The 27,120-nt window shown below is 41.8% G+C and overlaps 1 protein-coding gene across 1 annotated transcript in view; it reads left to right on the top strand.

Moving 5' to 3' along the window:
- The window catches only part of LOC137635347 (cathepsin L-like), a gene marked incomplete at its 5' end in the record, with an annotated part of 147,509 nt that overhangs the window by 34,274 nt on the left and 86,115 nt on the right, over nt 1–27,120 (top strand). The window contains 5 exons of the mRNA XM_068367813.1: nt 1,333–1,377; nt 1,825–1,869; nt 5,848–5,892; nt 19,620–19,664; nt 20,113–20,157. Coding sequence (XP_068223914.1) covers nt 1,333–1,377; nt 1,825–1,869; nt 5,848–5,892; nt 19,620–19,664; nt 20,113–20,157 — 225 coding nt within the window. The remainder of the gene's footprint in view (nt 1–1,332; nt 1,378–1,824; nt 1,870–5,847; nt 5,893–19,619; nt 19,665–20,112; nt 20,158–27,120) is intronic.

The following is a 27,120-nucleotide window of genomic DNA, read 5'->3' as shown; positions in this document are numbered from 1 at the left end:
TGTGGAGCAAGGAACTTGCGAGGTGCAGGGACACTTTTTCTCGAGTGCTGCTCACTCGGATTCTGAGCCCCCGGGCAAAGCCAAAACCAGTAAGGCTGGGACTTTCCTCCCTTCCTAAGGGGTAAGTCACCCCATGTAAATAGCGTGGTTTGTATTTCGGTTACGGAACAAATGACAAATTCGGAGATAATTTGTATTTTTCCTAACCATACAAACCTTAGCTATTTACACATATTTGCCCGCCAGCCCTGTCCCCCAAGGGAAGTCCTACCTCTAAGTGAAGTGAATCAGTTCACCGGTGTGTGAGGGGGGAGGCCCTCCCCTACCCCCTCGCTAGCTAGCGAGAGGGTAGTTAACCCTCGTTAAAAATCTAATGGCTCGTCATTTCAGCTACGCCAAAAGTAATACCCCATGTAAATAGCTAAGGTTTGTATGGTTAGGAAAAATACAAATTATCTCCAAATTTGTCATTTTAGCTTAGCTAATTAGAATAATAATAATGGTAGTGATAGAAATAATGATGATAATAATAATGATAATGAAAATAATAATGATAATATTGTAATAATGATTATGATGATAATCATCTACACTCCACTAATAAATAATGAAGGTAACAATTTTCCTTGCCATCTTTTCTCTCCTAAGTACAGTATACAGTACTGATTAAAGTTCTTCATGGTCAACCATAAATTTTTAAAAATCATGCCTATTTCCAAAGACTTTTCCACTGCAACAACGTCCATTTGTGGAAACATCAGAGGATTATGTGTTAAAGGGAGTTACAATTTTGAAGTACAGTAATTCAATGGAAGAGGTCAGGAGGAAAGAATGTTGGGTGTGGGCAGTTTGAAAAAGGTATTGGATAGAAGATGCCTGACATCCAAGAAGTGATGGAGTTCTTTGAATATATGTATGGAATTGTGTTTATGGGTATTGGATGCACTTATAATGTTCATTCCATATTGTGGTATGATGTGTGGGCATTTCTTGCTGATGTGGCATGTGGTTCATTCATCTGCAATTTAGTAGCTAAATGATTTGGGTAAAACAAACTGGTATTTAAGATAGAGGCGTCACCAGGGTAATCGTGAAATGTAGTTAGCACTTGAATTTTGACTTCTTTTAGGGCGTCTTATGTCATAATTAAAAGCTACCTTGCCTTACATTTGGCGAGGCTAAGGTTTCATTAGAAAATTATAGAGGTCATTCATTTTTATTTGGGAGCCACCCCTTCTGTGGCGCAAGTCTTGAATGTTAAATATTGTCTATTAAATATTAAACTCTATATTTTCTTTAATATAAAGTTCAATCTCTTTCTCTTGATTACAGCATTTGCTTGGAGGAGATGATCATGATCGTGTAGCTCATACAAAGGTAAGTTGCTCTTAAATCATTTACTTTTTAAGAATCATTTTTTCTTTGTGTATTTAATTGAAAATGTGCATGTTGCTGTTACAGATAGATAGTTTAACCAGACTTGAGTTTAACATTCTTAGGTGTGTGGGAGCAGGAAATTGAAAATGCTAAAGATTCATAGTAAATGTCAACTGTATACAGGGCGTTTAAGATATAGGTGTCACCAGGGTAATCTTGAAATCCAATTAGCCTATGAAAACTGACTTCTTTTAGGGCGTCGTGATGTCATAATTAAATGATACCTTGCCTTCCATTTGACAAGACTAAGGTTTGATTAATAATTATAGAGGCCATTGATTATTTGCTGGGGAGTTGCCCCTTTTGTTGAGAAAAGTCTTGAATGGTAATTATTGTCTATTAAACTATTTCATGTTATAACATTTGATATTTTTCTCTTGATTACAGCGTGTACTTGGAGGAGATGATCATGATCGCGTATCTCATACAAAGGTAAATTGCTCTTAAACCAGTTTCTCTTTATGAAGTATTTTCTCTTTATACATGTAATTGAAAATGTGCATGTAGTTGTTACAGATAGTTTAACCAGACTATTGAGTTTTAACATTCTTATTTGTGTGGGAGGTTGTCCATGATTGGATAAATTGACAATACTAAAGATACATAGAAGATGACAACTGTAGACTGTACAGGGTTTGTCTCCAATATAGCACATGATGTGTATATTGAAAACTGAACAATCTCAAAAGTGTGTTCATTGTAATTATTTTACATTGTGTGCTTTCTTACACTATGGTTCAAGTTGAATTTTGACGTAAGTTAGAAATACAGTACTTTCATTGTATGTAAGTGCCAAAGTTACACGCATATGCTAATGCAGTATAGTAAAGTCACACTTTATGACATAGAAACGTAAGTGGGATAAAGAAAAAATATGAGCAACATCCTGGAAGTAACAAAATTTTAATAATGCTGTAAAATTTCTGATTTCTTTACTCACTCGATGTTCATATTGCTTTATCTACATAAGCTCGGTTGAAGGGATCTTGGCCGGTGTGCCAATATAGGGGGGTATAGGATGAAAAACACAAAATCCTGAAAAAATTCACTGAGCTTAATATGGCAATGAAGAATGCGTATATGAAATATTTTGTCAAAATTCCTCTTGCTTCCAAAGTTACAGGGTAATTAGTAAAAGTAGCTCAATAAATAAAAAACATTGATCCCTACAAGAAAATGCAGTATTTCTTCTGTTATCGTAAATTTTGATAATTATTACATTTTGATATAAAACCAATTGTGAACAGCGGCATCTCTATAGATTCCATGAGTCACAAGACAAAGTATTGCACAATAATTACACTCTTCGAATTTCAGTAGCTCAGTGGTGGGACAAATCTCAGAGAGAGTACAGTGAACCCTCGCTACTTCGCGGTTCGACCATCGCGGATTCACCACTTCGCGGATTTTTTCTATAACCCATATATATACAGTATATATATATATATATATATATATATATATATATATATATATATATATATATATATATATATATATATATATATATATATATATATATATATATATATATATGTATGAATGTATTTATGTATATATGTAGGTATGTATATGTGTATACATATAAATATATATATATATACACACAGACACACACACACATATATATATATATATATATATATATATATATATATATATATATATATATATATATATATATATATATATATCTAAAGTAGGAAGATGTGATGTAGTTCTAAGGGAAAAGTATGGGAAATATGTCTGGGTAATAAGCAAAGCTCTACCACCAGTTTGTTTCTACATTATGATCAGAGATAAATGTAAACAAAACATTGGTTGCCATTTTTTATCGTGCTTTTTAGCATGTTTAGGAAATGCATGATATAAAATCACCTTTAATATTTGTGCCTGTTTTAGTTTAGGGTACTGTAGTACATGCATTAAGTGTTCTGTACATTAAAGGGTAGTTTGTTAACAGTACTACGTACAAGGGAAGGTTTTAAAAGTCTGAATATACATGTTGAATAAATGGGTAAATATGGTGTCACTACTTCGCGGATTTTCACCTATCGCGGCCGCGACTGGAACCTATCTACCGCGATAAACGAGGGTTCACTGTACACGTTAGAGTTTGACCTCTGACATTCTATCACTTTTACGTCTATTTCTCTGGGTTTTGGCAAGAATTTCATCATGCCTAAGAGGAAAACAATTTCAACAGTTTGCTAACATAAGGAAGAAGATAACTGGCTCTAATAAGAGTTCAGAAGTGGGTAATATCGGCGATAATTAGCAGAGTTAGTGAAGGAGAGAGATGATGAAGGAGCGACTGTCTTGCCTAAAGAAGCAAGATATTGAGTAAAGTGATCTTCATTTATGATTGAATGAAGATAAATAACTTTGTTTTGGTTTATTAATATCCAAAGAAGAAAAGAAAAAGAGGGAACCAGTAGAAGAGAAACTGGAGGAGTGTAGAAGAGAAATGGAATATAGGGGATTGAAGATCAACAGGAAAAGCACAGAGTATTTGAGATTGAAAAATGGGGAGAATGGGGAAGTTAGTTTGCAAGGAGAGAGTTTGAAAAGAGTTGAAAATTTCAAGTATTTAGGATCAACAGTTACAGAGGATGGTGATCTGGGGGCAGAAATAAACCACAGAATACAAGCAGGATGGAAGAATTGGAAAAAAGTTTGTGGAGTACTATGCGACAGGAAAATAGGGGTTAAGTTGAAAGGTAAATTACACAGGACAGTTGTGAGACCGGCAATGATGTATGGAGTGCAGACGTAGGCAATGAAGGAGACAGAAGAGAAAAAGATGGATGTGGCAGAGATGAGAATGTTTACGAGATGGATGTGTCGGGTGACAAGAAGAGATAAGATACGGAATGAGGTAATTAGGGGTACCACAGGAGTTAAAAACTATCAGATAAGATCCAAGAAAGTAAACTGAGGTGGTATGGTCATGTCATGAGAAGAGATGAACAGTATATTGAGAGGAGAGTAATGGAAATGGAGGTACAGGGAACGAGAAGGAGAGGGAGACCAAAGCGAAGGTGGGTGGACTGTATCAAGGATGACCTTCAATCAAAGGGATTAACCGGTGATGAGGTGTGGGACAGAGGTGGATGGAGAAAGCTGACCAGAAACATTGACCCCACATAGAAGTGGGAAAAGATGCAGACAAAGAAGAATAAGAATATCCAAAAAGGAACATAAAATTTATAATAATCAGGATTTATTAGTATTGTTTTTGTAAAAATGCAAAGAAAAACTTTGAACGCCCGTATCTCAAAACTATACTTATTGCCCTTCAAATTCAATAGTCTCACTTAGTTTTCAAGATATAGCATTGAAATTTGGTATATAACTTAGAAATACATTATAAAGCAATGAAATGAAGCCCTTTTTCCAATTTTTGTCTGAAATTTTTTTCTTAATTTTTTTCCCCTAATTTTTAGGGTTTATTTTTTACCGTAATGAAAAAATTCATATCTGGCAAAAATATTTCTATTACGAAAAAAATTCTTCTTACTATTGGAGGACTATATGATCTCTCTATAGGGTAGTAATCCCAGACTTTAGTAAAAATTATCAAGGGAGCATATAGAATTTGAAAAACACTAATTTTCAGTATGAATCGCCCTGACGTCGTAAAACCGAAGGTCAGAGTAAAAAATCCTATGCAGTTTGGAGATGTCCTAAGTCACCTTATTAAGTGGGAGGAATGTCAAAGTCCTGTCATTAAAAATCAGCAATAGTCGGCCGGCCCCCTTGACCATAAATTTTCAACAATCATGCCTTTTTCCAAACACCTTTTCACTGCAACAACGTTCACTTATGGAAAAATCTGAGCATTATGTGTTAAAGGGAGTTACAATTTTGAAGTACAGTAATTCAATGGAAAAGGTCAGGAGGACAGAATGTTGGGTGTGGGCAGTGTGAAAAAGGTATTGGATAGAGGATGCCTAACATCACAGAAGTGATGAAGTTCTTGGAATATATGTATGGAATTTTGTTTACAGGTATTTCGTGCACTGCTAATGTTCATTCCATATTGTGGTATGAAGTGTGGGCATTTCCTGCTGATGTGGCATGTGGTTCATTCATCTGCAATTTAGTAGCTAAATTAGTTTGGTAAAACAAACTGGTGTTTAAGATAGAGGTGTCACAAGGTTATTCCTGAAATGTAGTTAGCACTTGAATTCTAACTTCTTTCAGGGCATCTGAGGTCATAATCAAAAGCTACCTCGCATTCCATTTGGCAAAACTAAGGTTTGATTTGAAAATTATAGAGGCCATTGATTTTTTACCTGGGAGCCACCCCTTCTGTGGGGAAAGTCTTGAATGTAAAATATTGTCTATTGAATATTAAACTCTATATTCTATTTTATCTAATGTTCAATCTTTTTCTCTTGATTACAGCATCTGATTGGAGGAGATGATCACGATCGCGTACCTCATACAAAGGTAAGTTGCTCTCAAACCATTTACTCTTTAGGAATTTTTTTTTCTCTTTATGCATGGAATTGAAAGTGTTGAGCAAGTTGACCTAAGTCACATTTAATAGTTGATATGTGATTGATATGTTTTAACATTGTTACTGATCTTTACATATTTCATATTTGTTCTTACACTATATGCAAACAGTACATTCCTGAAAATAGGCGAGAGGAGGAAATCAGTGCTAGCTGATGTACCGATAGGAAACTTTTAACAAGGGTGTCATATACTGCGCAGGTGTTATCCAGTGGTAGGGTAGAAAAGCAACCTCCCTCCCCTTGCTCTCTCATACCTTTCTAACTTTGAAGATGCATATCTTGCATTATCATCCTCAGATACTGCATCCTTGGGGAACTCCTTAGCCAGTTGAAGGGACTTCCACCCACTGTAGTGTGTCTCCTATGAAAAAGAATGTAGAGTTTGTATACAGCATAGGAGCAAATCACCAATTCAAAAGTAATTTGTACGTTTCCCAACTATACAAACTTGTAGTTCTTTATACATGCTTTTACCCACCATCACTTAACCTCGAGGGGAAAATCCCAACTGTGATCAAAGTGAGAAAGGTGAGTGAGTGGGGGGAGGGGCCCAGTTTTTCTTCCCGCTACCAATTGATACCAAGTTGCTGGTTGTTGAAAGTTTTCATGGCCATACGTCAAGTAACGTAGATCATTTCTTCTATGGTAAAGCAATACAGAATTTGTAGAATTCTATTATTCTAACCAGAGTTTTAGCTTAGCTAATTAGAATAATAATAATGGTAATGATAAAAATAATGCTGTTAATAATAATGATAAGGAAAATAATAATGATAATACTGTAATGATAATGATGATAACAATCATCTACACTCCACTAATAAATAATGAAGGTAACAATTTTCCTTGCCATGTTTTCTCTCCCAAGTACAGTATACAGTACTGATTAAAGTTCTTCATGGTTAACCATAAATTTTTAACAATCATGCCTCTTTCCAAACACTTTTCCACTGCAACAACGTCCATTTGTGGAAACATCAGAGGATTATGTGTTGAAGGGAGTTACAATTTTGAAGTATAATAGTTCAATGGAAGAGGTCAGGACAACAGAAAGTTGAGTGTGGGCAGTGTGAAAAAGGTTTGTTCCGTAACTGACGTACAAACCACGGTATTTAATAGGGGTTATTACTTTCGGCGTAGCTGAAATGACGAGCCATTAGAATTATAACGAGGGTTTACTACCCCACCGCTAGTTAGTGGGGGGTAGGGAGGGTAGCCTGCTACCCCCCCCCTCACACACACCTGTGCTTTAGCTCACTTTACTTTTGGCTCGGAGCGATAGCGGTTGTTCCTCTCTCCCTCCTCGCCTATTTTGGACTGCCATTAGTTTTTGTCTTTTTATTTACTTTTTCTTATACTTGTAATATATATATAAACATTCTTAATGTTTATGTATATATTTGTGTATAGAAATTTTGTAAGTTTTCTTTTCAGTGTTTGTGCTGTGTGTGTGATGTACGACAACGACACTTGCGTAGTAGCAAGGCAACCCCAGTTCCACTTCGTGGGGAACGACCCCTCCCTCTCTGGTCCATCGGTCTTCCCGTCGGCAGATATCCGTTAACTCGGCCGCCGCAGGGGAATCTTCATCGGCTGGACCCTCTTCATTCATCTATTATCTTTGCTTTTCCCCTTTTCCTACGGGAAACTTGGATTCTCAGCAAAGGGAATGTGGCCTTTTTTTAGATTGACTACGGTCTCTCTCTACTCAAGGTCGTTCACCTTTACTACAACTACGTACTATTACGGAAGCTCCTTTCCCGTTGCGGGTTAGGTTGCTATTCCGTTTGTTTGTCTCAATTATTCTTAGTGAAATTAATTGTATTTTAACTTTTCAGCTTTCTCCGTGGGGAACACTTCCCTTTGGGGGGTCAGTGGTTCTCACTGTTAGTGAATATTCTTAGATGATTTACATAATTATAATTCTGTTTTTATTACAGTTACTCCGCCCCCCCTTCTCCCGTGGATATCATCTGGGGAAGGAGGGCGCATACTTAATTCTTATTTTATGTTATTCCCTCGGGGTTCTTCTTCGGAGTTCCTCCCTAGGGAATTTGTTAAAATAATTATTTAATTTTATTTTCCCAGTTAACTAAGCAGTTTTTCTTTGTTCGACTAAAGAGTGCCAACGAAGCAGAGCTGTCCTGTTCATGCCTGGGGATTCTGCTGTCGCTGCCGTCCCTCAGAGGACGTCGTCATGGGCGTTATCCCTTCTCTTAGAAGTTCTCCCGTGACAACATGCCAGCACTTCAGATCATCTTAGAACGCTAAAGGAGGTTTGCCTCCAGGGGTTGGACAACTTCCCTTCCGAAGGAGGTTTCCTCCCCAGGTGTGAGGTTTTCTCCCTTCAGAGGGAGAACTTCCCATACCATAATAAATTCATCGCCTTCGACTACTGTTGCTGCCCTTCGGCCAGACTTTTCTCCCCCCTTTCTGAGTTTCTCTTCCTTCAGGGGTGGAGCACAGTCTTGGCAAGTCTCTTCTATGAAGTGTTCACCTCTCTCGTTCATGAAAGAGGCCATTCATCATAGAGACTACTCTTCGGAGGATTGCTACTGCTGAGGTCAGCTTGCTGATCCACCAGCCCTAAGGGGCATCACCACGAGTGTCTTCAGGTCTCTTCTACGAAGTGTCACCTCTCTCGTTCGCGAGAGAGGCCACTCATAGAGACTCCTCTTCGGAGGATCGCTACTGATAAGGTCAGCTTGCTGATCCAACGGCCCTAAGGGGCGTCATCACAAGTGTCTTCAAGTCTCTTCTACTAAGTAGACACCTCTCTCGTTCGCGGGAGAGGTCTCTCATAGAGACTCCGCCTCAGAGAATCAAGCAGAACTTCCAGTGACCTCAACCTTGTGCTGCAAAGTGGTCCTTTGGACTTTGGTCCTGGACTCTAACACGGGCCTTTTGTGGTCCCATCGGTGGATGCTGGCCCTTCCAAAGGGTACATCCCAGTTCTTGATCATCCTGCCAGCTGACCTACCTATCTACCAGCGCAACCTTGTGTGGCAACGCAAGACTTCGGTCGTGGACTCTAAAGCAGACCTGCTTACGGTCCTCATCGGGTGATGCCCGGCCTTTTTTAAAGGGCACATCCCAGTTCCTGATCATCCTGCCAGCGGACCCTTCAATCTACTAAGGCGCGCGCTTGCCGATCTTCTTACGCGCAAACGCCAACGATCTTCTTACACGCGCAAGCGCCAACGATCTTCTTACACGCGCAAGCGCCGAAGATCTTCCGCGTGGGGGTACCGATGGTTTCCCGCGCGCGCACCGCTACCTTCGCGCTTGCACTGCGCGCGCGCACCGCTACCTTCGCACTTGCACTGCGCGCGCGCACCGCTACCTTCGCGCTTGCACTTCGAGCGCGTGCGCTCGCCGATCTTCTTACGCACGCAAGCGCCGACGATTTTCTTACGCGTGCAAGCGCCGTCGATCTTCTTACGCTCACCAGCGCCGACGATCTTCTTACGCGCGCAAGCGCCGACGATCTTCTTATGCGTGCAAGCGCCGACGATTTTCCGCGTGCACTCGCCGATTTTCTTCCGCGCGCAAGCGCCTACGATCTACATACGCACATAAGTGCCGACGATCTTCTTACGTGCGCAAGCGCCGATGATCTTTCCTGCGTGCGCGTACCGATGGTCTCCCGCGCGCACGTACCGATGGTCTCCCGCGCGCGCGCCAATAGTCTTGCGCGCTAGCACGCGCCGATAGTCTCAACAATCTCGTATGCGCGCGCCGATAGTCTCAACAATCTCGTACGCGCGCGCCGATAGTCTCAACAATCTCGTACGCGCGCGCCGATAGTCTCAACAATCTCGTACGCGCACGCCGATAGTCTCAAAAATCTCGTACGCGCGCTCCGATAGCCGCGCGCATGCCAACATTCTGGTACGCAAGTACGCGCCGACGATCTTTTATTTTCGCCTGCACGGGCTCTTCATTCTGATCCTGCGCGCCCGCGCGTGAAACGTCGTGCGCACAAGCGCGCAATCTGATTCCTGTGTACTCTATGAAGTCTCGCCCGTGCAATCGCCCTCTTAAGCAGTATCCCGCGCGTGAGCCCCGGGTATTCCCCATCGCGCGAGCACCAGCACGCTCCCCAGCACAATCGCCAATACTCTCCCATGCGCGAGGCTGCAGGACAGCGCGCGGTAAGGTTGTCATCACCGCATTACACCCCCGCAAGCGCAGAACAGCGCGCTCGCCGGTAGGGGGGAAGGTTCCAGAAAGGTCCAGGGACATTTCTTCCTTATCTTCTTTCTCCTTACAGGCGACCCCCTCCTCCAGAGGGAGTGTCTGACAGCGCAGCCATCAGCCGGCAGCTCTGGTTTGGGTCTCTAATCAGAGCGATAATACAGGCTTTCAAGCCTGTTCTTTCTGAGTTGAGCCACAAATCCTTGGCTGCATCTACTCACCTGAAGAGGAAAAAAGGAGTTTCGGACGCGGTAACTTTTCCGAGGACGAAGCTGTCTCCTCGTAAGTCTTCGAGGCAGGCACCCTCCCCCCTCAGACTTTTTCTCCCGCCCCTTCGGACGAGGATTTCCCGTCCTCAGGGGAGTCACGTGAGGTGAGACGTTCCCCCATCGCACCATTGAGGGTTACCCCACCTTGTGCGGTAAAGTCTTCTGGAATAAGGGTGGAGAAGAGCCTGCCTCCATCATTGTTAGAGTCCTGCATCTCTCCCAGGAGGGAGTCGAAGAACTCCAAGACAGTACCGGGAGGCCCCTAGCACCGAAATCTACAGGCTCAGACATTCTTCCGTTATGGGAACGAACCTGTTTGAGCCTAAGGACGTGGAGCAGGCTGCTGACATTCAAGCCCTATAAACCTCCAGCACCCCAGCAGCCACGTCTCACCAAGACCACGAAACCGACAACGGCAGCGAAGACAGTGGTGTCTAAGCCCTTTCCGGTCAAGGACAAGAAAGGCAGGAATTTCTCCAGGGGAGGGAAGAATCCTAGAGGGAGCAGCCGAGGCCGCAAACGCTAGGATTGGCAGTCCCCCTGTATGTCCGCCAGTGGGGGGATGCCTACAAGGTTGCGCAGACAGGTGGCAGCAACTCGGGGCCGATTCCTGGACGATTTCCGTAATCAGTCGGGGATATCGCGTCCCGTTCACAACATCTCTACCTCACCTGAGGACGAATCTGGTGTCATTTAGCTCCCTTGCCATGGGATCAGCAAGGGTGCGGGCCCTTCAGGCAGAGGTCCAGATTAAAGCAAACTCCGTTCAGCTTGGAGACCGCAGACACGGTCAGAATTGCAGTGAAACCGCAAGACTTCATGGGTATACTGGATCTGAAGGACGCGTACTTCTAGATCCCAGTCCATCCGTCTTCAAGGAAGTACTTAAGATTCAGCCTAGACAACAAGGGGTACCAGTTCAAGGTGCTGTGTTTCGGTCTCTCCACAGCACCACAGGGTTTCACCAGAGTGTTCACCCTAATATCATCGTGGGCACACAGGATTGGCATCCGTCTCCTCCGTTATCTGGATGACTGGCTGATCCTAGCAGACTTGGAGTCATCCCTTCTTCGACACCGAGACAAACTTCTAGGACTTTGCCAGGATCTGGGGATCATGGTAAATCTCGAGAAGTCCTCTCTCCTTCCCATCCAAAGACTGGTTTACCTAGGCATGATTATAGACACCAATCTCCACAAAGCCTTCCCATCAGACGACAGGATAGCAAGGCTGAGAGGGGTCGCAAGCCCTTTCCTCAGACGAGAAGAGCTTCTAACCCAACCGTGGTTACGTCTCCTCGGTCACCTCTCATCCTTGGCTCGTCTAGTTCCCAACGATCGCCTCAGGATGAGATCTCTCCAGTGGCGGCTCAAGTCCCGGTGGAATGAAGGTTGCGATTCCCCGGACGTCATGATCCGTATGGGTCCTGCGGAACGGACGGACCGCCAGTGGTGGATGACAGACGAGAACCTATGAAGAGGAGTGGATCTTCTCGTCCTTCCCCCAGATTTAATGCTTGTTTTCGGACGCATCAAAGAAGGGGGAGGGGCCCACGTTCTGTACCACAGGACCTCAGGCCTGTGATCAGAATCAGAAAAGTGCCTCCATATAATTTGTTTAGAGATGAAGGCCATTTTGTTGGGCCTTCAGCAGTTCCAACAATACCTGGCAGGTCACTCTGTGGTGGTGATAAGCGACAAAACCACAGTAGTGGCTTACATCAACAAGTAAGGAGGTACCTTTTCGAAGCAGCTATCCCATCTTGTAGTAGAGATACTGAGATGAACCGAAGTCCGCTCGATTCTACTATCGGCGCGTTTCATTCCAGACAAGAGGAATGTGCTCGCCGACAATCTGAGCAGAGCGTCTCAGATATTGAGTACCGAGTGGTCTTTGTGTCATCTAGTAGCCAACAAAGTCGTGACTTTGTGGGGTTCCCCGACTCTGGATCTGTTCGCGACAGCGCTGATCTCCAAGATTCCACTGTACTTCCCCCCAGTCCCGGATCCCAAGGCGCTCTGGCAAGATGCCTTCCAACAACGGTGGGATAACATCAACGTGTACGCTTTCCCCCGTTCTGTCTGATGAGGAGGGTGCACAACAAGACCAGAATATAGGTGAATTTTTCAATGACCTTCATAGCTCCGCTATGGCATCATGCGGAATGGTTTCCGGACCTTCTGCAACTCCTAATGGAACTCCCGAGAGAACTCCCTCCACGACACGATCTACTCAGACAACCACATGCCAGCATCTTCCACAAAGCCGTAGCTTTGCTACGACTTCACGCCTGGTGACTATCCAGCATCTCCTCGCTGAGAGAGGATTTTTCGCAACAAGTTGCGATTAGGATGTCTGGACATCTGCGAAAATCATCCGCATCGGTCTACCAGGCAAAGTGGAAATTCTTCTGTGGTTGGTGTCGTGGAAGGGGTATTTCCCCACTTGATGCAACTATTCCAGCAATAACGGAGTTCCTCGTGTATTTGCGGGAAGAAAATGCGCCTTTCAGTCTCGGGGGTGAAAGGCTATCGCTCAGCCTTAAGTCTAGCCTTCAGGCTCAAAGGAATGATTTTTTCTTCCTCACAGGAACTTTCCCTACTCATACGAGGTTATGAACTTACCTGCCCTCAGTCGGATGTGAGACCACCTCCATGGAACGTGGTTCGAGTTCTCAGGTCTCTTAAGAGACCTCACTATGAACCATTACGCCGGGCTTCAGTTCGCCACCTAACTTGGAAGACGGTGTTCTTACTAGCTTTGGCTTCGGCCAAGCGAGTCAGTGAACTTCATGGTCTCTCATATGACATCGCCAATGCAAGGGTATGGGGGGGAGGTAACATTCAAATTCGTCCCTGAGTTTGGTGCCAAGACTCAAAATCGGGGGGTGCCGGACGCTCGGTTCGACTCCTTCCGGATTCGAGTCTCCGTTCTGTAACAGATGTCCCAGACCTTCTCCTACTGTGACCAGTAAGGAGTCTGAGGCTATATCTCAGAAGAACGGCTGCAGTCCGTCCCCAAGTGCAAGCATTGTTAGCACTGGGAGGATTAAGAGGAGGGTCACCAAGAACACCATCTCGGCATGGATTCGTAGGGTGATCCATCTTTCCCTGAATCCAGACCTTCCTCCGTCACGTCTCCCTAGAGCACATGATGTCAGGGGCGTAGCTACATCCCTGGCCTTTAAGAGAAATTTCTTAGTGATGCAGGTCCTTCAAGCTGGGGTGTGGAAACGTCAGAAGACCTTCACAGCCCACTACCTGCGCGACGTGACCCACAGGAGGCTCGATACGTTTTCTATCGGCCATGTGGTGGCTATACAACAGCTGGTTTAAAACCTCAGGCTCCTTAGTGGACAAGTAGCAGAAGGTTGAGGGCATTGTTATCCGGTCTTAGTCTGCATGAATGAAAAGATTTGTCTAGCCCTTACTCTTTTCTTCATCCTCCCCTCTCTTGGGGAAAGCAGCATCTTGGGTTCTCTGCACAGCTGACCTCAAACCACTGCAGGTAAACCATGTTTCCTTGTTCCGAGTATTAAGATAATACTGTCACGTCCCCATACCCTGACGAGGTTGTATTGGGAGAGTCCTAGCCTAAAGTTTCCTTCTAAGGGACTACAGGTCAACTTCCTCGGACGAGTCACACTTTATTTTACCCTCACACACAGCTTGCGTAGGCCGCAGTCCTTGTGTAGCAAGGTTCTAGCGAGGTGCAAGGACTCCTTATGGCTTAGTGCGAACACTCAAATATTGAGTCCCCCGGCAAAGCCAAAAGTCAGTACTGGCAGGGACTTTCCACCCTTCCTAATGGGTGAGTCACCCCTATTAAATAGTGTGGTTTGTATGTCAGTTACGGAACAAATGACAAATTCGTAGGTAAATTGTATTTTTCCTAACTATACAAACCTTAGCTATTTAATCAAACTTGCCCGCCAGCCCTATCCCCCTTGAAGTCCTACCTCCAAGCAAAGTGAGCTCAAGCACAAGTGTGTGTGTGAGGGGGGGGGGGGATAGCAGGCTACCCTCCCTACCCCCCGCTAACTAGGGGTTGGGTAGTAAACCCTCGTTAAAATTCTAATAGCTTATCATTTCAGCTACGCCGAAAGTAATAACCCCTATTAGATAGCCAAGGTTTGTATAGTTAGGAAAAATACACATTACCTACGAATTTGTCATATTTGATGGAAGATGCCTAACATCCAAGAAGTGATGAAGTTCCTTGAATATACAGTAGGGTCCCGAACTATGCGAGAATTTGGTCGATCAATGACCTCGTATAATGGAAAATCGCATATTTCGAAACACACAACTAACAGAAATAATTACATTTGGGCCATGACAACCAACAACAGGCCAATTCAAACGTGTTTACCACCCATTTCCAGTACTTTCTATGTACTATACTGTATTATTTTATAATATCAAATTGTTCTTGTAAATAAATTAAACATTTAATATACTTTAAAGTTCTAATAACTTGAAAAAAAGGTTAAAGTTACAACCAGGATGTGTGTAAACACCGTATATTTCTCGTTATAACACGACCTGAAATACAGACAAATTTTAATGTTTGTCATATCTATTGTATAAGACAACTGGTGAATAGCAAAACCATCACTGTATAGAGTAGCTTTTGTTGTATGATTGAAAATCCTAAATTATCAAAATAAAGGAGATTTTATATCACGAGTTTCCTAAACACGCCAAAAAGCACAATGAAAAATTACGACCATTGTTTTGTTTACATTTATCTCTGATCATAACGAAGACACGAACTTATTTACACATCTTTGTATACAGTGAGCCCTCGCTACTTCGCGGTTCGACCATCGCGGATTCACCACTTCGCGGATTTTTTTCATAACCCATGTATATACATATATCGCGGATTTTCCGGAAATTTCAAAAATACCATGATGTGACCGATGGTGCGAGATTGGAGAAAGTAAGGAAAATTGAATCATGATTGATTTTCAATATAAATGAAACTTTGAGGAGCAACAAAGATATCATTTGTTAGAGAGATAGAGAGAGGTAAGGAATGGGAGGTAGTGAAAAGTAGCCCACAGAGAGAGAGAGAGAGAGAGAGAGAGAGAGAGAGAGAGAGAGAGAGAGAGAGAGAGAGAGATAGAGGGGGGTTTAAATGTAATAAACAAAAAAATTTGATAGGTTATATCGCATTGGTGCTTATGTAATATCAACTGTATACTGTAGACGGTTTGAATAAGTTAAGAAATGGTATAAACGATACTTTGTTAGTGTATTCGTACACTCTCAAGAGTGGCAGCTAGATGACAGCTGATCTAATCACAGGCAAAAGTAAAACAAAAAGAAGTCAACAATACTCGATTTTTAAAACACACCCGAAATTTAAAAACAAAAGTACACGCTTTCTTAATGTGCAATTAACTATTTAAAGAGTAGCAATTTTCTAGAATAAAATGATGTTTCAGAAAAAATAGTGGTTTGCTGATGAAATCGGATGCCGTATTTTTAGCTATGATTGAAATGGATGTAGACTCAACATAATTTTTTCGTTTCGTATTTAATTGACACTAAGAAAACTAATTTTAGTTTCTTCATCTAAATGTAAGTATTGTATAACACGAAGAGAGAGAGAGAGAGAGAGAGAGAGAGAGAGAGAGAGAGAGAGAGAGAGAGAGAGAGAGAGAGAGAGAGAGAGAGAGAGAATGAATCAGCTGTTGTAATCAAATGGCATGTTTTTGTTTCATGAGAATTTCATCGCCACGACTATAACAACAACATACTGTACTGAACTTTACAGTATTATACAGACTACTGTAATATGATAAAGTAAAATATTTGTAATCTATTTTCTATGAAATGGGGCTATTTTTTTTTTAAATTTACATTTACGTATGTAAAACAACTCTCTCTCTCTCTCTCTCTCTTTCTCTCTCTCTCTCTCTCTCTCTCTCTCTCTCTCTCTCTCTCTCTCTCTCTCGTAAATTGTTTTCCTGCTTTGCTACGTATGTATGATTTTATATAGATACGGTAAATGATATTTGTAATAACATATTTTTATAAAAGCTTTTACTGTAATATCATTATTTATCACTTTCATCATGCGCGTTAAATGCCTTCGTTTGTTTACTGAGCGTACTTTATGACGCCGTCGTTTCAGGCGGCGTCATAAAGAAAAACATTTCATTTGGAGGTCCTAAGAAAAATTAAGTAAAACATTGGTAATAACAAAATCAACATACTGTACTGAATAATCAATATAATCGATGCAAAAACTAACCTATACACAGATGTGTACACTAAATGCGTTTGTTTCTTCATTATGATCAGAGGTAAACGTAAACAAAACATTGGTTGCCATTTTTTATCGTGCTTTTTGGCGTGTTTAGGAAACGCATGATATAAAATCGCCTTTAATATTTGTGCCTGTTTTAGTTTAGGGTACTGTAGTACATGCATTAAGTGTTCTGTACATTAAAGGGTAGTTTGTTAACAGTACTACGTACAAGGGAAGGTTTTAAAAGTCTGAATATACATGTTAAATAAATAGGTAAATATGGTGTCACTACTTCGCGGATTTTCACCTATCGCGGTCGGGTCTGGAACCTATCCACCGCGATAAACGAGGGTTCACTGTAGGTTACTTTTATATAATGATTTTGTTATTACCAATGTAGTTCTACTTAATTTTTTTCAGAACTTCGAAATAAATGAAAAAAAGTTTTCCGTTATGACGCCGCCTGAAAAGGAAACCTTCCATTTGTTTACTGTATGCTCCATCTTCGATTATAATAACCAAATGAACACATTAAACACACATGACTAAGTGATAACTATTGATATTAAAAGCATTTAGAAAACATTATGTTATTACAAAAATTTTACTTACTGTATCCATATAAATTCCTAAATTTGTAGCAAAGCGGGAAAACTTTTTTTTCATACGTTTAATCAACAATAGCAAAGAGCCGCTATTAACAGTATGGTAATTTACGATAATTCTAAACTGTTACGAAAGATAATTGTCCTTTCCATATCCAAAATATTTTTCTTAGCTGCAGTTATAAGTCAACTTATACCCACCTCAATTATGGAACCATTTGGAAAAAGGTAAAAGAAGAAGAAAGTCCTAAGCCGGTTTTTAAAGTCATCGAACAATTAGGTTACCGCTAGAACGTTCGATATGATAGAGATGGTGCGAGATTGGAGAAGTAAGGAAAATTGAATCATGCTTGATTTTTGATAATACTGAACTTTGTGAAACAACAAAGATTTCATTTGTTGAGAGAGAGAGAGAGAGAGAGAGAGAGAGAGAGAGAGAGAGAGAGAGAGAGAGAGAGAGAGAGAGAGAGAGAGAGAGAGAAAATTGGTTTTAAATGTACTAAACAATAATTATAATAGGTTATAAGACATTGGTGGTTATGTAATACGGTATTAACTGTATAAAGGGATTGAATAAGTTAAGAAATGGTATAAACAATGCTTTGTTATTGTATTCGTACACTCATATTCTTGAGAGCGAGAGCTAGACATCAGCTGATCTGATCACAGCCAAAAATTAAAAAAAATAAGTCGACAATATTCGATTTATAAAACATTTCCGAAATTTAAAACAAAAGTACAGGGTTTTCTTAAAGCACAATTAACTATTTAAATAGTAGCAATTTTCTAGAATAAAGTGAAGTTTCCTAAAAATAGTGGTTTGCTGACGAAATCGGATGTCATATTTTAAGCTACGATTGAGATGGATTTATACTCGGTATAATTTTTTTGTTTTATATTTAATTGACGCTTTTTAATAAAACCTATTTTGAGTTCTTCATCCACAGTATATGTAAGTATTGTATAACACCGGGGAGAGAGAGAGAGAGAGAGAGAGAGAGAGAGAGAGAGAGAGAGAGAGAGAGAGAGAGAGAGAGAGAGAGAAGAGATAGAGAGAGAGAGAGAGAGAGAATCAGCTGTTGTAATCGAATACCATCTTTTTGTTTCTTGTACCCCTTGAAGCGATGAAATGATCACCACAACTAATAATAGTCATGTTAATTTCATTCTTAAACTCAGGTTGTAATATGTGAACTAAGATTTTATTTCTTACACAAACATAGAGAGAGAGAGAGAGAGAGAGAGAGAGAGAGAGAGAGAGAGATTTGAGTCTCTCTCCCTCTCTTGGAGAGAGGATTTTATAATTACACCTTGTACTATACAAAACAAATCATTGCAAAGCAAATCTTTACTGTTTAGAAAATGACAAAATATTGCCGACTTGTTACCGAAACTATTCACTGCCGATACACGAACACAGCCTACGTGTGAAACCTTGAATACCCACAGGGAAAACTAAAGCTTTTATGTATTCTATACTAAATAAAAATAATGATTGAATATACTGTACCTTCATTAACAATACCATTAAAATTATCGAAAGGTTAGAGAAAGATAAAAATTGCCGAGAATGTAACCACAATTCTGTTTACATTTTGTCAGCTGGGTTCGCATACTTAAAAGTTGATTTCATTGTTATGGAATTTTTTCCTTAAATAGGATATTTATTATGAAATTATGTTAATAAAATGTAAGATAAATATCGTTTGGTAGCATTTGCTATCAAGCACTGTATTTCGGGCTACCAATATACCTAAAAAGACAATAAATTTGTTATATTTTGTAGTGCTTGACTTGCAGACTTTGAACAGCTTTGTAGAAACAATTTTTTTTTTTTTAAACTACCGACCGTATAAATGGGGAATCGCATAATTCGAACACGCATAATTCGGGACCCTACTGTATGTATGGAATTGTGTATATGGGTATTGGATGGACTGCTAATGTTCATTCCATATTGTGGTATGAAGTGTGGGCATTTCCTGCTGATGTGGCATGTGGTTCATTCATCTGTAATTTAGTAGCTAAATGAGTTGGGTAAAACAAACTGGTATTTAAGATAGAGGTGTCGCCAGGGTAATCGTGAAATGTAGTTAGCACTTGAATTTTGACTTCTTTTAGGGCGTCTTATGTCATAATTAAAAGCTATCTTGCCTTACATTTGGCGAGGCTAAGGTTTCATTAGAAAATTATAGAGGTCATTCATTTTTATTTGGGAGCCACCCCTTCTGTGGCGCAAGTCTTGAATGTTAAATATTGTCTATTAAATATTAAACTCTATATTTTCTTTAATATAAAGTTCAATCTCTTTCTCTTGATTACAGCATTTGCTTGGAGGAGATGATCATGATCGTGTAGCTCATACAAAGGTAAGTTGCTCTTAAATCATTTACTTTTTAAGAATCATTTTTTCCTTTTGCATTTACTTGAAAACGTGCCTGTAGTTGTTACAGATAGATAGTTTAACCAGACTTGAGTTTAACATTCTTAGATGTGTGGGAGCAGGGAATTTAAAATGTTAAAGATTCATAGTAAATGTCAACTGTATACAGGGTATTTAAGATATAGGTGTCACCAGGGTAATCTTAAAATCCAATTAGCTCATGAAAACTGACTTCTTTTAGGGCGTCTGATGTCATAATTAAAAGCTACCTCGCTTCCATTTGGTGCGACTTAAGGTTTGATTTGAAAATTATAGAGGTCATTGATTATTGACTTGGGAGTCACTCCTTCTGTGGGGAAAGTCTTGAATGTTAAATATTGTCTATTAAACTATTATATGTAATAACATATTTGATCTTTTTCTCTTGATTACAGCGTGTACTTGGAGGAGATGATCATGATCGCGTGTCTCATACAAAGGTAAGTTGCTCTAAAACCATTTACTCTTTAGGAAGTATTTTCTCTTCATGCATTTAATTGAAAATGTGCATGTAGTTGTTACAGATAGTTTAACCAGACTATTGAGTTTTAACATTCTTAGGTGTGTGGGAGGTGGTCCATGATTGGATAAATTGACAATACTAAAGATACATAGAAGATGTCAACTGTAGACTGTACAGGGTTTGTCTCCAATATAGTACATGATATGTATTTTGAAAACTGAACAGTCTCAAAATTGTGTTCATTGTAATTATTTTACATTGTGTGCATTCTTACACTATGGTTCAAGTTGAATTTTGACGTAAGTTGGAAATACAGTACTTTCATTGTATGTAAGTGCCAAAGTTACACGCATATGCTAATGCAGTATAGTAAAGTCACACTTTATGACATAGAAACATAACTGGGACAAAGGAAAAATATGAGGAACATCCTGGAAGTAACAAAATGTTAATAATGCTGTAAAATTTATGATTTCTTTACAAACTTGATGTTCATATTGCTTTATCTACATAATCTCGGTTGAAGGGGCCCGGCTGGTATGCCAATATAGGGGGGTATAGGACGAAAAACACAAAATCCTGAAAAAATTCACTGAGCTTAATATGGCAATGAAGAATGCGTATACGAAATATTTTTTCAAACTTCCTCTTGCTTCCATAGTTACAGGGTAATTAGTAAAAGTAACTCAATAAATCAAAAACATTGATCCCTACAAGAAAATGCAGTATTTCTTCTGTTATCGTAAATTTTGATAATTATTACATTTTGATATAAAACAAATTGTGAACAGCGGCATCTCTATAGATTCCACGAGACACAAGACAAAGTATTGCACAGTCATTACACTCTTCGCACTTCAGTGGGACAAATCTCAGAGAGAGAGTACACGTTAGAGTTTGACCTCTGACATTCTATCGCTTTTATGTCCATTTCTCTGGGTTTTGGCAAGAATTTCATCATGCCTTAAAAGAAAACACAATTTCAGCATCTCGCTAACATAAGGAAGAAGATAACTGGCTCTAATAAGAGTTCAGAAGCGGGTAATATCGGTGATAATTAGCGGAGTTAGTGAAGGAGAGAGATGATGAAGGAGCGACTGTCTTGCCTAAAGAAGCAAGATATTGAAAAAGAGGGAACCAGTAGAAGAGAAACTGGAGTAGTGGAGAAGAGAAATGGAAAATAGGGGATTGAAGATCAGCAGGAAAAAGACAGAGTATTTGAGATTGAAAAATGGCAAGAATGGGGAAGTTAGTTTACAAGGAGAGAGTTTGAAAAGAGTTGAAAATTTCAAGTATTTAGGATCAACAGTTACAGAGGATGGTGATCTGGGGGCAGAAATAAACCACAGAATACAAGCAGGATGGAAGAATTGGAAAAAAGTTTGTGGAGTACTATGCGACAGGAAAATAGGGGTTAAGTTGAAAGGTAAATTACACAGGACAGTTGTGAGACCGGCAATGATGTATGGAGTGCAGACGTGGGCAATAAAGAAGACAGAAGAGAAGAAGATGGATGTGGCAGAGATGAGAATGTTTACGAGATGGATGTGTCGGGTGACAAGAAGAGATAAGATACGGAATGAGGTAATTAGGGGTACCACAGGAGTTAAAAAACTATCAGATAAGATCCAAGAAAGTAAACTGAGGTGGTATGGTCATGTCATGAGAAGAGATGAACAGTATATTGGGAGGAGAGTAATGGAAATGGAGGTACAGGCAACGAATAGGAGAGGGAGACCAAAGCGAAGGTGGGTGGACTGTATCAAGGATGACCTTCAATCAAAGGGATTAACCGGTGATGAGGTGTGGGACAGAGGTAGATGGAGAAAGCTGACCAGAAACATTGACCCCACATAGAAGTGGGAAAAGATGCAGACAAAGAAGAAGAATATCCAAAAAGGAACATAAAATTTTTGATAATAAGCATTTATTAATATTGTTTTTGTAGAAATGCAAAGAAAAACTTTGAACGCCCATATCTCAAAACTATACTTATTGCCCTTCAAATTCAATAGTCTCACTTAGTTTTCAAGATATAGCATTGAAATTTGGTATATAACTTAGAAATACATTATAAAGCAATGAAATGAAGCCCCTTTTCCAATTTTTGTCTCAAATTTTTTTCTTAATTTTTTCCCCTAATTTTTAGGGTTTATTTTTTACCATAATGAAAAAATTCATTTGTTCCGTAACTGAAATACAAACCACGATATTTACATGGGGTAATTACTTCGGCGTAGCTGAAATGACAAGCCATAAGAATTTTAACGAGGGTTTACTACCCCTCCGCTAGTTAGCGGTGGGGGGGGGGAGGGTAGCTTGCCACCCCTCCCCCCTCGCACACACACAGTGAGTGCTTCACTTTACTTTTGGCTCGGAGAGACGACAGACCTGTCTGCGCTCTCCTCCGTTTTCTACTGCCATAATCTGTTTTGCTTTTTCTTTCAGTGTGTGTTTGAAGTTGGCCTCTATTCTTTCATCATGCGTACGTGCCCTGGACAAGCCGGCCGCCCTTGTGGTACCTTTATGTCGGCCTTGGACACCGATCCTCACTCCTTATGCCCTCAGTGTAGGGGCCAACGGTGTGATAGGTCTAACGTATGTATCAAGTGTAGGGAGTGGTCTACCTCCCAGTAGAAAAGGTTTGCCCGGCAACGCAAGAAGAAGCCTAAAAGGGATATTTCACTTTCAGAGGCTAATTTGAAGAGAGAAAATCCCAAGACTTCTCCTTCCGTAGCCCTTTCCTCCTCTGAAGCTCCCACTCGAGCGGTCTCTCCTGAGAGGCCGGTGAGTGGTAGCGTAGACCGTATTGCTGTTGACCGATCCTGGAATGCGGGAGAGGTAGTTGCCTCCCATAGCGAGGCGGCTGCCCCCCTCCCCCGGAGGAGGATTTAAATATTGATTTTCCTGTTAATAATAATGATTTATTACAGCTTTGGGCTTCCTTGGGGCTTCAGGGTTCGCCCTCCAGGGAAGCCCTGTTTGACATGATCAAACTGGGTGCGGCTGTTAAACAATCGCTGACGAAAGCAGGGATAGATCCTCTGTCGGTCGTTGACGTTGTTGTAACGGAGGCATCGAGTGGTTCTGCTCAAACTCTTGTGCCTGTTGTTGCTGAGGTAGCTGAAGGCTTAGGTTCCCCCTCCGAACATCCTTCGAGGGAGGAACTAAGTCCTACGGTCTCTTCTACCGGTGATTCTCCCCCCCGGGGGTGTTCACTAACAGAGACTCCTCTGCGGAGGCCCTACGAAGGTCAGAGTTCTGATCCAACGGCCCCTCGTGGGCGTATAAGGCGGAAGGCTCGTCCTCCCCGTCGCCGTAGAGGCCTTCCTTCTCCTCACAAGGGAGTTAGGAGGCGCCTCTTCGGCTCGTCATCCCCGCAGTCCTCTGCAGAGGAGACAACTCGCCGATCACCGTTCCTGCCAGCTACCACCTTAGACCTCTCCAGGGATCGTTCGCGATCCCCGTCGGAGGATGGTCGTCCTTCGGGACTTTGTATCCAGTCACCCTCCAGACATGCTGTCCTGCCATCTCCTTTCAAGGAGGATGCGCGCTATGTGCCATCTAAACCTGTCATTGCGCAGGCACTGGTCCCTTCGGGGCAAAAGGGCAATGAGCGCAAAACTGCGCATCATACCCTTGCGCGCCAGGTTATACCTGCGCGCCCTCCTGCTGTTGCTGCTGATCCTGATTTAGCGCCACGGCGCTCACCTGCACGCGTGCGAGCAAATGTTCCAGTTATATGCCAGGGTTCCCCTGCGCGCCCACAACCATCGGCGCGCCCGCGCCCATCAGCTGTTCCTGAGATAGCGCTCCCGTGCCCACCTGCGCACACGCGCCCGGCAGTTCCTGACAAACGAGTGGTCCAAAAGGCACCTAAGTTAGCGCACAGGCGCTCACAGGTGTCTCTAGACGACAAACGCGCGGTCCAAGAGGCTCCTAAGTTAGCGCACAGGCGCTCACAGGTGTCTCTAGACCCCCAATACTCTTATACTACTAAGGGTGATGCGCGCCATCCTCGCGCTGTTCCTGTTATAGTGCAAACGTGCTCGCAAACGCGCTCGCCAACGCACCAGCGCGCTTCTACATCACAGCGCGCAGTCCAGGAGGTTTCCAAGATAGCGCACGGGTGCTCACGGGTTCCCCTGGACTCTCTGCTAACGGCGTGCAATATAAAAACTGCGCACAATGTTCCAGTAGCGCGCGAGGTTCCAGCTGCGCGCCCAGTTCCAGTTGCGTGCGACGCGCGCCCATCCCAACAGCGCACACCTACGCGGTCAATTCCTGCTGCGCGCCCATCGCAACAACGCACACCTGTGCGCCCATCGCAACAACGCACACCTGTGCGCCCATCGCAACAATGCACACCTGTGTGCCCACATCCTGATGTGCGCCATGCGCGCCCACGATCCCCTGCGTGCCTGGCTATCTCACGATCGCCTAAGGCAACGGCACAACCTGCGCACCTCCCGCCTGCGCGCCAACTCGCGAACTCGCCCTCGCACTATCACCAGGCGGTGCAATCGCGCCCACGCCCGGACGTGACAGGCACGTGCCAGCATGCTACCCGCGCACTCGCGCTCATCAGTAGCCCATCAGCCCACTTCGCTCCCTCGCATTCAGCCTTCTACCCCTCCTCATAAGATAGCTCCTGTGCGCCAGACGCCCTCGCCATCTCCCACACGCGCCCTCAACCTCGCATGCCCACGCCCACGCTCACGCGCGTGCGCGAATATCCTGCTGTGCATGATTCATTTACGTGCGATCCAGACCAGGGCTTTTCACGCGATCACCAGCGTGATTGGCGCAACGATCGCCAACGCGATCATGCCCGAGTTACATCAGGGGTACAGTGAACCCTCGTTTATCGCGGTAGATAGGTTCCAGACCCGGCCGCGATAGGTGAAAATCCGCGAAGTAGTGACACCATATTTACCTATTTATTTCAACATGTATATTCAGACTTTTAAAACCTTCCCTTGTACGTAGTACTGTTAACAAACTACCCTTTAATGTACAGAACACTTAATGCATGTACTAACGTACCCTATACTAAAACAGGCACAAATATTAAAGGCGACTTTATATCATGCGTTTCCTAAACACGCCAAAAAGCATGATAAAAAAATGGCAACCAATGTTTTGTTTACGTTTATCTCTGATTATTATGAAGAAACAAACGCATTTACACATTTGTGTATAGGTTAGTTTTTGCATCGATTATATTGATTATTCAGTACAGTATGTTGATTTGGTTATTACTAATGTTTTACTTAATTTTTCTTAGGACTTCCAAATGAAATGTTTTTCTTTATGACGCCGCCTGAAACGACGGCGTCATAAAGTACGCTTAGTAAACAAACTAAGGAATTTAATGCGCATGATGAAAGTGATAAATAATGATATTACAGTAAAAGCTTTTATAAAATATGTTATTACAAATATTATTTACCGTATCTATATAAAATCATACATACGTAGCAAAGCAGGAAAACAATCTACGAGAGAGAGAGAGAGAGAGAGAGAGAGAGAGAGAGAGTGTGTGTGTGTGTGTGTGTGTGTGTGTTGTTTTACATACGTAAATGTAAATTTTAAACAAAAAAAATAGCCCCTTCCATATAAAATAGATTACAAATATTTTACTTTATCATATTACAGTAGTCTGTAAAATACTGTAAAGTTCAGTACAGTATGTTGTTGTTATAGTCGTGGCGATGAAATTCTCACGAAACAAAAACACGCCATTTGATTACAACAGCTGATTCTCTCTCTCTCTCTCTCTCTCTCTCTCTCTCTCTCTCTCTCTCTCTCTCTCTCTCTCTCTCTCTTCGTGTTATACAATACTTACATTTAGATGAAGAAACTAAAATTAGTTTTCTTTGTGTCAATTAAATACAAACAAAAAAATTAGGCCGAGTCTACATCCATTTCAATCATAGCTAAAAATACGGCATCCGATTTCATCTGCAAACCACTATTTTTTCTGAAACATCATTTTATTCTAGAAAATTGCTACTCTTTAAATAGTTAATTGCACATTAAGAAAGCGTGTACTTTTGTTTTTAAATTTCGGGTGTGTTTTAAAAATCGAGTATTGTTGACTTCTTTTTGTTTTACTTTTGGCTGTGATTAGATCAGCTGTCATCTAGCTGCCGCTCTTGAGTGTGTACGAATACACTAACAAAGTATCGTTTATACCATTTCTTAACTTATTCAAACCGTCTACAGTATACAGTTGATATTACATAAGCACCAATGTGTTATAACCTATCAAATTTTTTTGTTTATTACATTTAAACCCCCCTCTCTCTCTCTCTCTCTCTCTCTCTCTCTCTCTCTCTCTCTCTCTCTCTCTCTCTCTCTCTCTCTCTCTCTCTACCTATCTCTCTCTCTCTCTCTCTCTACCTCTCTCTACCTCTCTCTCTCTACCTCTACCTCTCTCTCTCTCTCTGGGCTACTTTTCACTACCTCTCATTCCTTACCTATCTCTATCTCTCTAACAAATGATATCTTTGTTGCTCCTCAAAGTTTCATTTATATTGAAAATCAATCATGATTCAATTTTCCTTACTTTCTCCAATCTCGCACCATCGGTCACATCGCGGTATTTTTGATATTTCCGGAAAATCCGCGATATATGTATATACATGGGTTATGAAAAAAATCCGCGATGGTCGAACCGCGAAGTAGCGAGGGTTCACTGTACAGGGGGACAGGTCAACATCGCGCTCCCCTCCCCACAAGCGCAGAACAGTGCGCTCGCCGGAGGAGGGGAGGTTTCCGGACAGGTCTAAGGATCTTTCTTCCTCCTTCATTGCAGATTCTCAACAGGTGAACCATCATGTGTCGACTACTCCAAGGGATGGAACGGTCCCCTTCCCTCCAGAGGGAGTATCTGACAGCGCGACTGTCAGCCAGTAGCCCTGGTTTGGTACCATTG

This window comes from Palaemon carinicauda, unplaced genomic scaffold, assembly GCF_036898095.1.
Source record: "Palaemon carinicauda isolate YSFRI2023 unplaced genomic scaffold, ASM3689809v2 scaffold115, whole genome shotgun sequence".
NCBI lineage: Eukaryota > Metazoa > Arthropoda > Malacostraca > Decapoda > Palaemonidae > Palaemon > Palaemon carinicauda.
The sequence above is the reverse complement of the archived record's forward strand: the minus strand, read 5'-3'. Positions and strand labels throughout refer to the sequence as shown.